Source organism: Diadema antillarum, unplaced genomic scaffold, assembly GCF_040938485.1.
Source record: "Diadema antillarum isolate AM-2024a unplaced genomic scaffold, OU_Dant_1.0 scf00000076, whole genome shotgun sequence".
Classification (NCBI taxonomy): Eukaryota; Metazoa; Echinodermata; class Echinoidea; order Diadematoida; family Diadematidae; genus Diadema; species Diadema antillarum.
In genome coordinates this window covers 412,240-424,463 of record NW_027270965.1, presented here as the reverse complement: position 1 = coordinate 424,463, position 12,224 = coordinate 412,240, and the positions used below count along the sequence as shown (strand labels likewise).

The 12,224-nt window shown below is 39.7% G+C and overlaps 1 protein-coding gene across 1 annotated transcript in view; it reads right to left on the bottom strand.

Moving 5' to 3' along the window:
- Positions 1-478: 478 nt before the first annotated feature.
- LOC139717505 (ubiquitin carboxyl-terminal hydrolase 16-like) overlaps positions 479-12,224 on the bottom strand; it is a gene marked incomplete at its 5' end in the record, with an annotated part of 29,113 nt that continues 17,367 nt past the window's right edge. Inside the window, 8 exons of the mRNA XM_071629010.1 lie at positions 479-1,110; positions 2,548-2,634; positions 4,345-4,448; positions 6,258-7,443; positions 7,742-7,930; positions 9,059-9,115; positions 9,948-10,036; positions 10,822-10,909. Of these exons, the coding sequence (XP_071485111.1) occupies positions 601-1,110; positions 2,548-2,634; positions 4,345-4,448; positions 6,258-7,443; positions 7,742-7,930; positions 9,059-9,115; positions 9,948-10,036; positions 10,822-10,909 (2,310 nt within the window). The remainder of the gene's footprint in view (positions 1,111-2,547; positions 2,635-4,344; positions 4,449-6,257; positions 7,444-7,741; positions 7,931-9,058; positions 9,116-9,947; positions 10,037-10,821; positions 10,910-12,224) is intronic.

The following is a 12,224-nucleotide window of genomic DNA, read 5'->3' as shown; positions in this document are numbered from 1 at the left end:
AGAAAAAAAAAGGAAAAGAAAATCTTTAAAAAAAAGGTTCTACATCTGATGTCAGTCTGAAGGTTCACCAGACAAAACATCATGAAAACAAATTTGGCAGCTTCATCATTCTTATCAGTGTCTGTTTCCTCACTAACTTTGGTCAATTTGATCATTTAGGCAGGGAGGCAAAAACCCTCAAACATTGATAAATTTCAGCTCCTCAATTAATTTTCAGTTAATGCTTATAGAGTTTAAAAAAAACACCAATCATAATTATCTACACTCAACATTTACTTTCAGCTACAAATGTTTATATCAATTTTACTATATTTTGTTACCTTTAAATACCAAAGAATAAATGAATCTTTCATCAAAGATGTATTCAATTTGATAATAGCAGCAGATAAAAAATCTGAACAGAGAGACATGACATCACAAGATGAACTCAAATATTAATCATCACAGCATAAATTTGCTGGTGACAAAAAAAGTTAGGTCATCTATGAAGAATGACAATATGAAGCATGGCATACGAGAAGTGAAATGAAACATAATGAAATCAGAAAGAAATAATAATGGAAGAAAAAATGCAAGCTTTTGTGCTTGTTTCACCATCTACTATGAAACCAGCCTCTCGTAGAAGAGAATGTAGGCCTGAGCACTTAAAACTTTGGACTCGCTTACTTCGGCTACATGTGTGTCACTCACATGGTACCATTTGCCACTCGGTAAGCTGACGTTGCGTCCAGCGTGAAAGGGTAATACCGGGCTTTGTATGTGGTTGCGCTCGGAAATGTTATTGGCGGAGTTGCTCGACTTGTTCTGCGAATCCGATCTCCTATCCGAGTTCTCCCCCGACGAGCTGTCGCCCCCATCATCACCGTTCTTTGCCGACGACCTCCCGTGCTCCTTCTGAGGGCGCTCTTCTGATTTCTCCGCCTGCAACCTCTCGCACTGTTCGTTGAGAAGGTTCAGCGTCCGAGGGATCCCCAGAGTGTATAGGTTGAGTTTCCGATTGGGCTGACGTACCTTCACAAAGGCAGTGTAGTGACCAAACTGAAGTCGGCCACTGTGCTCCACCACACCATAAAGGCCGTACAGCACTCGGTTTTCACTGTTGGCATATCGCTGCAAAGAACAAGACATCAACATGGCACACACTGTTGAAGATATTGCCCATTTGAACAGACCACAAGGATTGTACCTTCTGAAGGTACACTACTGACCGAACCTCAGTTTTCACTGGACCTACGTTGAAATGAGAGACCATGATAAGTGGTCACATATAGGCAATGATCAAATGTCCATGGTTTGACGAAGATTTACCATAAAATTATTCATAGCATTTCCTACACCACAATGTACGTATGGTACTGGATGTTAGCCACTAATGCTCATCATTTAGCGCTATGATATATGAGATGAAATCATCATTGCTGGAAATTACTTAATGACATAACAGCCTTTTAATCTGCCTACTGGTAATCCCAGACAATCCTTTCAAAAGCACATTGCAAAATTTTAACCCTCTTTAATAAGCTGGCTCCAATGCCAGCAAGTACTGCAAAAGTGGAAATTTTCATGCATTTCCGCAAACCAGAAACTAGCGCAAAAATAAAAGCACGCGAATATTTTTGCTTGCCATATGTTCCAGTAGTTGATGTCTTGATTCCGCTGAATTAAAAACACGCGAAACTCTTGTTAGCCGGCCGAGCGCAAAAAATTAGTCACGAAAATATCCACTCTTACAGTATGTCAATATAGCATTTGGTTTCAATAACAGTGATACAAATTTATGGTATTTTTCAATTGTTTGTATTTTGTTTAAATGGTTACAGCATTTACGCAGTGTCAGAATCCCCTGATCTACGGGACAAGCATACAAATGCAGTGGCAGAACAAGTACATGATTCAAAATGACTGGCTCTGACAAATGGTCAACCTCACATAAGTCGCATCCAAAAGGACCAGCAAAAGCCCTTTGACTTACGTGATTTTGAACCTACACAATAGAATTAACTCATGTTTATATCCACATGAGGTAGAATTTTTCTTTGACTTCAGAAAATTTTACTCATGCAAGGTCAACTAAGGCACGGTTGACTAATAATTAAAGGAGACCTCCGGATGATTTTCAGACTTTTACATTTGAACAACTACAAATTAGTTATACCGAGTACAGAGTTTCAGAATTTATAGTGATTGGGATGAGGAATAAGATCATTCTTAAAATTTATAAAAAATTGCAATGAACAAGGATAATGATATGGTAGAGCTCAAGGAAGCAAAACAAAAGAAGAAAGCTACATAGATTATACACAGGTGAACTTGTTCAGCAAGCGGTATTGTAATGGAATTTCAATGCTACATTTCTGAGATATGTGAGGCTCCTATGTCATCAACACTGTTCAGTGTAATTTGTTCAAGATTTGTGGAGTATTGGTTTCTCTGCTCAAGGACCACAATAAATCCCAAAAATCTACACATGGAGTTGTTGATTTATGTACTACATGATGTGAAATTATGAAAATTGTCTGGAATGCCCCTTTAACTATCCCAACTCACCTTGCATGCTGAGCTGCAAAATGGCGCCACATCCAGCGTCATGGGAAAGTCAATGTGCCTCGTAATCTTGCGGAGATTGTAACCAACCTAACAACATAAAAAATACCACAAAATTAGCATTTGTTATGACAGGTCTCTATTGCATCTCTATATTAGCAAATGATCATATCATGCAAAAGGGCTGGAGGGGGGAGTTTGAATCAATCCCCCCTCGACATTTTCCATGACTACTCTGCCGCGCGAAACTCTTTGACCACGCTGCTCGCTGACTTTTTACTTTTAAGTCTCACACATCTTATGACACCATTTTTGCGAAAATCGGACATACTGTTACGACGCTGCACGACCTTTTATACATTCTTGTCAGACCGAAAATGGCTCAAAAACGTGATTTTGTGTATAAAGTTTATGCAAATGGAGTTTTCTCTTCTTATTCAGAAAGATATGATTATTTCCACTTTCTTAGGCTAAAACTAATTAAATTTAGCATAATTATGCTTAAAGTAGGTTCTGTCATAAATTTTGTGAAAAAAATTGATAAAAACAAAAGGTCAAAAACAAAGAAATACTTAAGAAATTCATAAAACAATAAAATACATAAGAAATTGATTTTGATACCAGATTGTTTTTCAAGTACATTGTTAGGAATGCTACAAAGAGTGTTATCACCAAAAATTAGGATTGTAGGAGCTTTACTTTCTGATTTAGAGCAAAATGTATAATTTTATGCATATATTAGCATAATTAATTATTGCAACGAAAATTTCCATTTCTTTTTGTATAGTTTGGAAGATTACGCTACAGGTAATGCATGTGCCAATTTTCATGGCAATTGCGCGATCGACGCCTGGGTTAGGTTAAATCACCCCCCTCCCCCCCAGCCATAGAACAGCCAAAAGAGCCCAGCCTGGTTAGGGTTAAAGTGAGAGTCTATCTTGATATCATGTTGCTTTGTATGAAAACAAAACAAGACAAAAATCAAGAGAAGTTATTAAGTAAATATTTGGGGAAAGAAATTGGGGGAAAAAATCAGATATACAAAAAGATCAGTTGAAGTTAGAGAGTACGACAAATTGGCATCTCTACGTGATGTAGGAGTTAAAGCAGCTCTCAATTCAGTTTGTATACAAAAAGTCGGCAATTTTCATTTTTCTCCCAAGACAAATTTTCTTCAGACCTGTTCTTGGTACAACAGAAGAGTAATATGCTTTTACATGCCCTTCACATATGACTTTTATTGAATGTAATAATTAGTAATATATTTATACTCGTGAATGACCTCTGCCGGGTATATACTGGAGCACATAGGATCTTCACTTATGAGCAAGCAGAAGCTTGACTTGACAATTTGATTCAACAGTACTGAATCTCTATGATTTCAATGCTTATGATTCCCAATGAATGTTAGTCTTTTGCTGTGTGTGAGGGGCTTCTGCACTGAATGTCAAGTCTCTGCACCAGTCTCCTGATTGTTTTTGTCTAGTTTTGTTTGTTTGGTTTGTTGCTGTTTTTGGTTTTTTGTTGTTTGTTTGTTGGTTGTTGTTGTTGTTGTTTTCTTTTTCTTTTTCTTTTTCTTTGCTTGTGAGGTGGCTCTGGGCCCTGTTTTATGAAGAGTTAAAGTTGATTATAACGTTGATTTCTATGATAAGTCTATGGCAGCTTGTGTGTTAAGGAAATTAAAAATTGATTTTATCTTTTGATAAAACAGGGCCCAGGACTGTAACTGCGAGGTGACTCTGCAATATGACTGTTTATATGTATGCATCAGTTATTCTCTGTATGAGGTGCCTCACTCACCTGCTGAAACCTCTTGAGGTGGAGGGTAAGGATGGGTGGGGGCTGATGAATGAGGAGCTGCTTACTGGCATCTGTATACACCGTCTTGCTGCTCTTCCCTTCCTCTGCAATATAATCAAATGGAAGGCAATATAGCCACAGCACAGTCTACACATTTCTCAGGTCAACAAATACAACATAATATTTATCATCATAGGGGGAGGTTTGCAGTACACCTTGTGGGAAGTACTGAAAAGGACCGAGGAGAGAAGAGATGGGAAAAGTGAAAAGATGAGTAGTCTTCCTAACACTGTGTGGTGAATCGGTATGATGCAATGTTGGAATTGCCATGTGGATAGCAACATGAATAAAAAGGAGTATGTAATCTTCTGATAGGAAATGCAGTCCTAGTGGGATGTTCACTGTGTGGATGGCCCTAATAATCATAACCATAATTCCCTGTTAAAATAAACTGCAATGTCATTATACTATTATGGTTAAGGAAGCACAATATCAACTTCTAACTGTACCATCATAACACTCTGATACAAAGAATAAAGTTCATTATCATCTATATAGGACGTTTTAGCGGCGCATTAAAAGCGCGTATTGTAGTCCGCTCAATTTTTACCGTTCAATATCAGAGCATATTGAACGAAACGCATAGGCCAACGTATTAATTCACCATAGGCTACCGTTGTTACTTGCCGTTCAAGATCACACCATATTCAATTCTGTCTCGTCTATTGCGCGAGCGCTTGCTGAAATCGCAAACGCTTGCTACTAGTGCGCGTCATTTTGCTACAATTCACAAGCGCGCAAACATCTTGCTAGTTGTTTATTCATACGCAGTTTTAGGGGCTTCCCCTTTTCAGCGCTGGGATGTGACTGCCGAGTCAACTTCCAAGACGAGTAGAAGCCGGGTATTTTGTGAGGTTTATGCTTGCTCTGTTTGATTGTATAGATGATAATAATTATATTGGATGGCCTTGATTTATGAACACCAGGGAATATTGCACTCGTTAGGGCCAATATTGCACTCATCTTTGATTCATGCAATATTGGCCCTAACTCGTGCAATATTCCCTGGTATCCCATTCATAGCCATCCAATATAATATAATTATCACACAAATATTGACTGGCTGCAGAGGGAACATACAGAATGCTTCATCCAAAGGGTTTGAACTGCTATTCTTTGCTATTTCATGCATCCATGATAGATCAAAACGTTCTCTTGTGGGTGAGCATATCAGTACATTCTACCGACGAGAGAATATAACAAATGGTCCACTATCACATTATCATGATCATCCAATCAATGACTGGCATTTGACTAACCCATATGATATACAGTGTAAGTATATGAAATTTCAAAATCAACATATCTTAATTTTTCTAGCATAATGAAAGAGCACTGGGCTCATTAAACATCTTTCAGAAAACAGGGGAAGAAAATTGTCCTCAACATATGTCAGTAACACAAGGAAGAAATGTGTACTTTTCATATAAAATGAAATCTGTGAAATTCTCTTTCAATTTTCTTTATATCTTTGCCCTACTATGACATCACAAACTGTTGCAGTCTTCATATCCAGTGATGGCTGTACCACATTTTATATAATACATTGTGTGATTTTCCTCAAACTTCACCGATGTGTTGTACAGGTTTCTGCATTCACTCAATCTACATAATACATGTGGGTTTCATTTTCTTGTACTGCCATGAGAATGTTGTTTGGATACAATTTCCCTTGATGGAGAATTCCATTATCAACAGGAAGGTGTAAAACAAAAATATCAACATCAATGAATCAATAAGTGAATGGATGAAACACTTCCTGCTTCCTGCAACAGCTAAGGGGGGGGGGGGGGGGGGGGGACTGAGATTATGTTCTTGTTGTCATAGCACCAGAAGGCATCCTTTGGACTCACCTTTGTGCATCTTGGAGCAGGTCTCACAGCCAAACTTATTACTGCCAGTGAGGAGTTCTGGCGCCGTGAACTGATTCAGACATGACATCACAGAGCACTCCTGGTTCTTGGGTTGGTAGCGCTGGGCGAGGGTTGAGGCGACACGAGTCTTACTCGTGGGAGAGATCGGGGAGACGGGGGGACTCGTGGTGCTGTGGGTCGAGGCATTGAGCCTCGATGCAGCTGCGGTTGATATTGGGTGAGGTTTTGTTTTTCCCTGACTGCCGGTTTTAGAGCTGCTAGTTTTTGATGACACAGAGGTCGAGTTGTTAAGTTTGGCGGGCGTGACGCTCGTGCTTTTGTCTTTCTTCGAGTCGACGTGATTGCAGTCGACCAGGCTATCACCTAACTCGTGGATTTTGGCAAGAGGAGCAATCCCCGTCGGTGGCCCGTCAGAGTTCTTCTCGTTTCCACCGTGCAATTTCTCATCCTTGTCTTCCTTGGTTTCCATCCCATTCTCTTGCACCACCGCCTCCTTGCACCCATCACTATCAGCACTCCCCTTGCGACCACTCACCCCCTTCCCTAGATGCTCTTCTATCACACCATTAACCTTTGGCCCTTCCTTCCCATTTTCATTCAAACTCAGTTGCTCCACTTTCACGCACACGTTCTTCACCTCCACCCCATCCGCATCCCCCTTCGGGCCCCCTTTACTGCTACTCCTCCTCTCCTCATCCGTTGCCCCCGACAACTCGGCCCCCGACGCCTTTGATGAATGCTGTGAGGGCACGGGGCTGAGTCTACTGGAGGAGTTGCTACTTGTGCTGGCTCTACTACTCAAGGAGAGTCTATCTGCCCCATTCAGTTTGTCCTTTACGTCCGACTGATCGTCATCATCCGTTGGCCTGGTGGTCACATGACCCATACAGCTGGCTTCTTCCTTCTCCCTGTCGGACGTCACCTCCGGCAGACTGTTGTGGATGCTGGGAGCGGCCTGCTCGCTGCATCGTCGGCTGCTGCCAGCGTTACTCAGCCGGTCCAGCACGGACGCCTCGCTGTCGGCATCGTTTGGATCCCGGTAGCCCACGCCTTCCTCCCTGGGTTCCTCCTCGTTCTCCGACTGGACTGGCGAGTCCTTCTTAGGATCCAGGGCTGGGTCCGCATCCTCCGATTGAGAGGCTGTTCGGCTTCTTCTGGTTTTCCTCTGAATCAGTTTGAACAGATCAAGTGATGATACATGAAGTTTAATATTATATTAATATTAATATTTATGATTATAGACAGACTTATTTACTTCTGTCACAAATATTACCAAAGGAATAAGCATCTACTAGCAAGCAATAGTTCAGTGCTAAACTAATATGGATCTTACAAATAACCATTACTCACACTGCACATATGATAGCCTACGTATCATCTCATGATGATGTATGTAGCCTCTTCTTCTGCAAGAATATCTGTTTGAGAATAAAACAGAATTTAGAGTAACAAATCAAACTCACCCTGGCTTCTTTCCTTGCTTTCTCTTTCTGTTTCTGCTGCTGGTGTTTGCTGAGCGTCCGCGTCTCCGTCTCCTGGGCAGCGGCCGCCACATTGACGAGTTTGTCGCCCTCGCTGGGAGGCTGCTGCTCCGTCACCTGGCTACCCGGCTTGTCCACACTCTTGCTGGTGGACAGGTTTCGTTTGCTTCCCTTTAATAATGATAATAATAATAATAATAATATTAATGATGATAATAATTAGACAAATTTGTATAGCCCAGCTACTATGTAAATATACTCTACTGCGCTGTGCTGTAACCTTTACATCAAACAGAAAACACAAACATTCATAAATTCTTAATCATAAGTCTTACTCATAAATTCTTAGTCCTAGGTATTTAACAGGGTCATATAAGAATGAGCTGAAACTTCTTTGTGTCGTGATATCTAAACTTTCCCCATTCCTTTACCTATCTTCATTCTTTCATCTCCGAGTGCACCTTGAGCATTTCATTAAGTGGATTTGGTGCAATGAAAAATTGCAACTATTTATCTTCTCGGGCAGTGGCTAGCAATTCCAACAGATGTCAAAACAGAAGTCAACAAATATGCTTCAAAGACAGATAATCTGAAATATCTGGGATGAATACATTATCATACCGTTCTAGTGAGATTACAAAGTCAGCATAAAGTTACTAGAAACACAAAAAAATAAAAAGTAAATTTCAGTACAAAAGTGTGTTGAATACATCAATAATTGTCATGTAACAAGGGTAAATTGTTCAGCATGCATTCTGCCATCCAAACTTTCTTCCTCTACATCTCACTCTCTGTCTTTCTTAACCCGTTGAGGACGGAATGATTTTGCTACAACACGCATTTCCATAGACACCTGCCCGAGTATACATGGGACTTGTCCTAGATGGGTTAAGAAACAGTTGCATATTAAGACTTTAGAATTACTGCTGTAGGGTGACCTAATCTCAATGCTGAAATATTGGTTTTTGGCACTCTGCCAGCCTCAATCAAATACAAATGCATAGCACATTCCCTGCTTTTGAAAAATTATTTGAAAAAACAACAACCTAAGAAACAAAAGCTGCATGGCTAAATCTCTCCCACAGACATAAAATGTTTTATCCAACATGCTCTACTTCTCTGGGATTATGACGTGGAGTATATGGCTGTGTAATGTAAGCTGTAACAAGGAATAAAGACATACTGAACATAACTTTTTTTTTTTTTTAAGGAAATGGCGATGACTTAGGGAAACACACAGACACAGACACACACACTATGCAAAGACAGAAAGATAGAAATGTCAAAGATCTCACATACCTTGGCTTCAAGTATGGGCAGAGAAAGGTCCAGGAATGGTTCCAAAATTTCTGAGATCTGAGGGGGAAAAAATAGGAAATGCCTGAGACTATGCAGTTTTTTTCACTGAAATAAAAGAGACATACATAATCAAAACACACACAATCAAATAAATGGATAAATATTTCTCTCTTGACAGAAGAAAATTTGATGTGTTTAATCTGAAAAAAAAAAAAATCTCAGGCAAAGTGTTTATGAAAATGACAATTCACCAATGGCAAACAGCCATCCAAATCATAAATCATAATAAAACAACAAGTGGGGCATGGTGCTCATTTGTGCAAATTTATCTTCTATCATCCCTGCAATAATACCTGTCAAGTTTGACAAAAAAATTGTCCATGCACTTTCAGAAGATTGTTCCCTCTGATCCCCCATGAATAAACTTGAAACTACAATCACATATGTACTCACTCACTTGTTCTAGACATTTTTAAACTAATTGTTATTTACTTCTATTTCTAGACATTTTATTTATTCATTTACTCTTTTTTTCTTTTTTCTTTTTGTTTTCATATATTTCTTTTTTTTTTTTTTTTTTGGGGGGGGGGGGGGGAGGGAGGGCATGGTGCCCAATTGAACAAATTGAGATACTGTCACCCTAGGAAAGCTACCTGTCAAGTTTGGTGAAAACCCATTATGGGGTTTTCAAGGAGAAGCTAAAAATTTGTTACTCAGTTTATGCACAACAGATGCTGGACAATACATGATCACAATAGCTCACCTGAACCCTAAACTCAGGTGAGCTAAAAATGGTTGACTGGTCTGCCAAAGGGTGGTTCCCCTCCCCCCCCCCCCCCCCCCCCCCCCCCCCCCCCCCCGAAACATGATTTCGCTGTTTGCTTCTTACGTTATGGCACTCGTTGCACTTGACAGAGCTGATGAGATGACCACCAAAGACCGTGTCCACAAAGGTGTGCTTGCTGTGGTTGCCGTACTCTGCATAGAGGGGTGCCAAAATCACAATAAGATACACACATGATATACAAACAAACATACTGAAAGTTTATCTCCCTGAATTCAAACAATCTTATTCACCTGCCTTCTCCCCCAAAGATGGCACAAATGCAAAGAAGCATAATAGGCGTGGTCAGACTGGCAAAAGACAGAGAAGTTTAAGATCGTAAAATCTTCGCATTCCTTTGTCTCCTGGTCACAGTGGCAAAAGATCGGGAATTTTGGCGGGGGTGGCATAGGAGGAAATATCCCCAGTTGGAGTGGGAAGTTTTGCGGGAAGTTTGCAGTCACACCGGCAAAACTTTGAGATCTTAAAGATCGCGAACTTAACCTTCTTGATCTTTTGCCAGTCTGACCGCACCTAATGAGTCATACAGCAACTGATAGAATAATTCTTCTCTCCCCCCCCCCCCCCCCACAGCATTCTAACAATCCTGCAGACATATAATCTCTATAGAAAGGATGGTACACACTATTACACGATGCATATGCCATTGACACATAAGTCAGACACGTCAAGGTTTTTTTTAAACAATCTTGTGACATACAGACTGCAAAGAAAGGCGATTACGGTATTAATCAGCATGATTCATCTACAATCATTCTGGAAGCATCTTCCCTGCTTTTTGCAGATTTTGTACAAGTACCATTATAACCACTGTACAGTTTATTAACCCGGTGAGAACAGTTTGATTTTGCTACAACACACATTTTCCATAAACGCTTGCCCGAGTATACTCGGGACTCATCCTCAACGGGTTAATTACCTTTAATCCTCTTCTTGGTTGCCTCATCCATGTTCTTGATCTTGGCTTTCTTGATGTCAAAGGTCACCTGCAAACCAGCTTGCATCCTCTGCAAAGAAATACATACAATTTAGTAACATAATCATCCTACAATAATTCACTCATCTAATGTCATTGAACACACTTCAATGGTACTGTTAACTTTTGGGAGCAGTGACTTTTTTTCAAGAAATATTTGATGCTTGTGTAGTCTGTCGTATGACAAAACATCCTACCATACAAAATTTTTGCAATAAAGTCTAAAGGTATCAGTGTTTATCATAACAGAACATAACTACCACAAACATTTTTAGTATAACTATTGTGTGTGTTTAACAATACTTAAGCATCGATAAACGGATAAATTTTTAAGTAGATCCCTATCACATTTTAGAACTATATTTAATGCTGGGTTTTTCTTTTACTGCAAACATGCATCACCTTTACTCTTCTTGGTTGCCTCAGTTCTTGATCTTGCTTTATGTCAAAGGTCACCTGCAAACAGCTTGCATCCTCTGCAAAGAAAATATTACGACTCGTATCAATGAATTCAAAATTTCTTTTAATGCAATTGAACATACATTGTACTTTACCCTAATAGGCTTTTTGGCTATGCTCACGATTGCCAATCATACTGATAAATAGTACAAATAACAGGTTTTTTACATAACACAGCTTGTTGTAGAAAATTACACAAAATAAAAAAATCCGCGTATCTCGTGACATGCATTTACAAAATGGGCTACTGTTAGAATGTTGCAAATTTGGTCTCAAATCTGCGCGTTTGAACTTGTCAAGAAACTTTGATCTCGCAGAATTATTGTGCAAACGAGGGGATGCCCCCCACTTTTAGGGTTAGAGTTTGTCTTTGTTTATTACACATGAGAGTTAACACTGTTAGAGGAGACCTCCGGATGATGTTTAGACTCTCTCAACTGAACAACTATAAATTGGTCATACTGGGTAAAATAGTTTCAACTTTTCTAGTGATTGGGATGAGCGTTAAGAATGTTTTTAGAATTAATAACAAATCTCAATGAACAATGATGATAAAGCGGCACCTTCACACAATGCATGGCTGGGTGCTCAAGGAAGCAGAGCAAAAGAAGAAAGCATGCACAATTCTTCACAGGTGAACATGTTCAGCAAGTGGTATTGTGAAGGAATTACATTGCTAAACCACTGGTATATGTAAGAGCCTCCTATGTCATCATCTTTGTTCAGCTTCAGTGTACCATGTTTTGGGATTTTCTGAGCATTGGTTAATCTGCTCAAGGACCACAGTACATTCCATAAATCTATATATGGAGCTATCAATTTATTTACCACAAAAAGTGAAATTATATGAATTATCTGGAATGCTTCTTTAGCAGCTAGTAGGAATT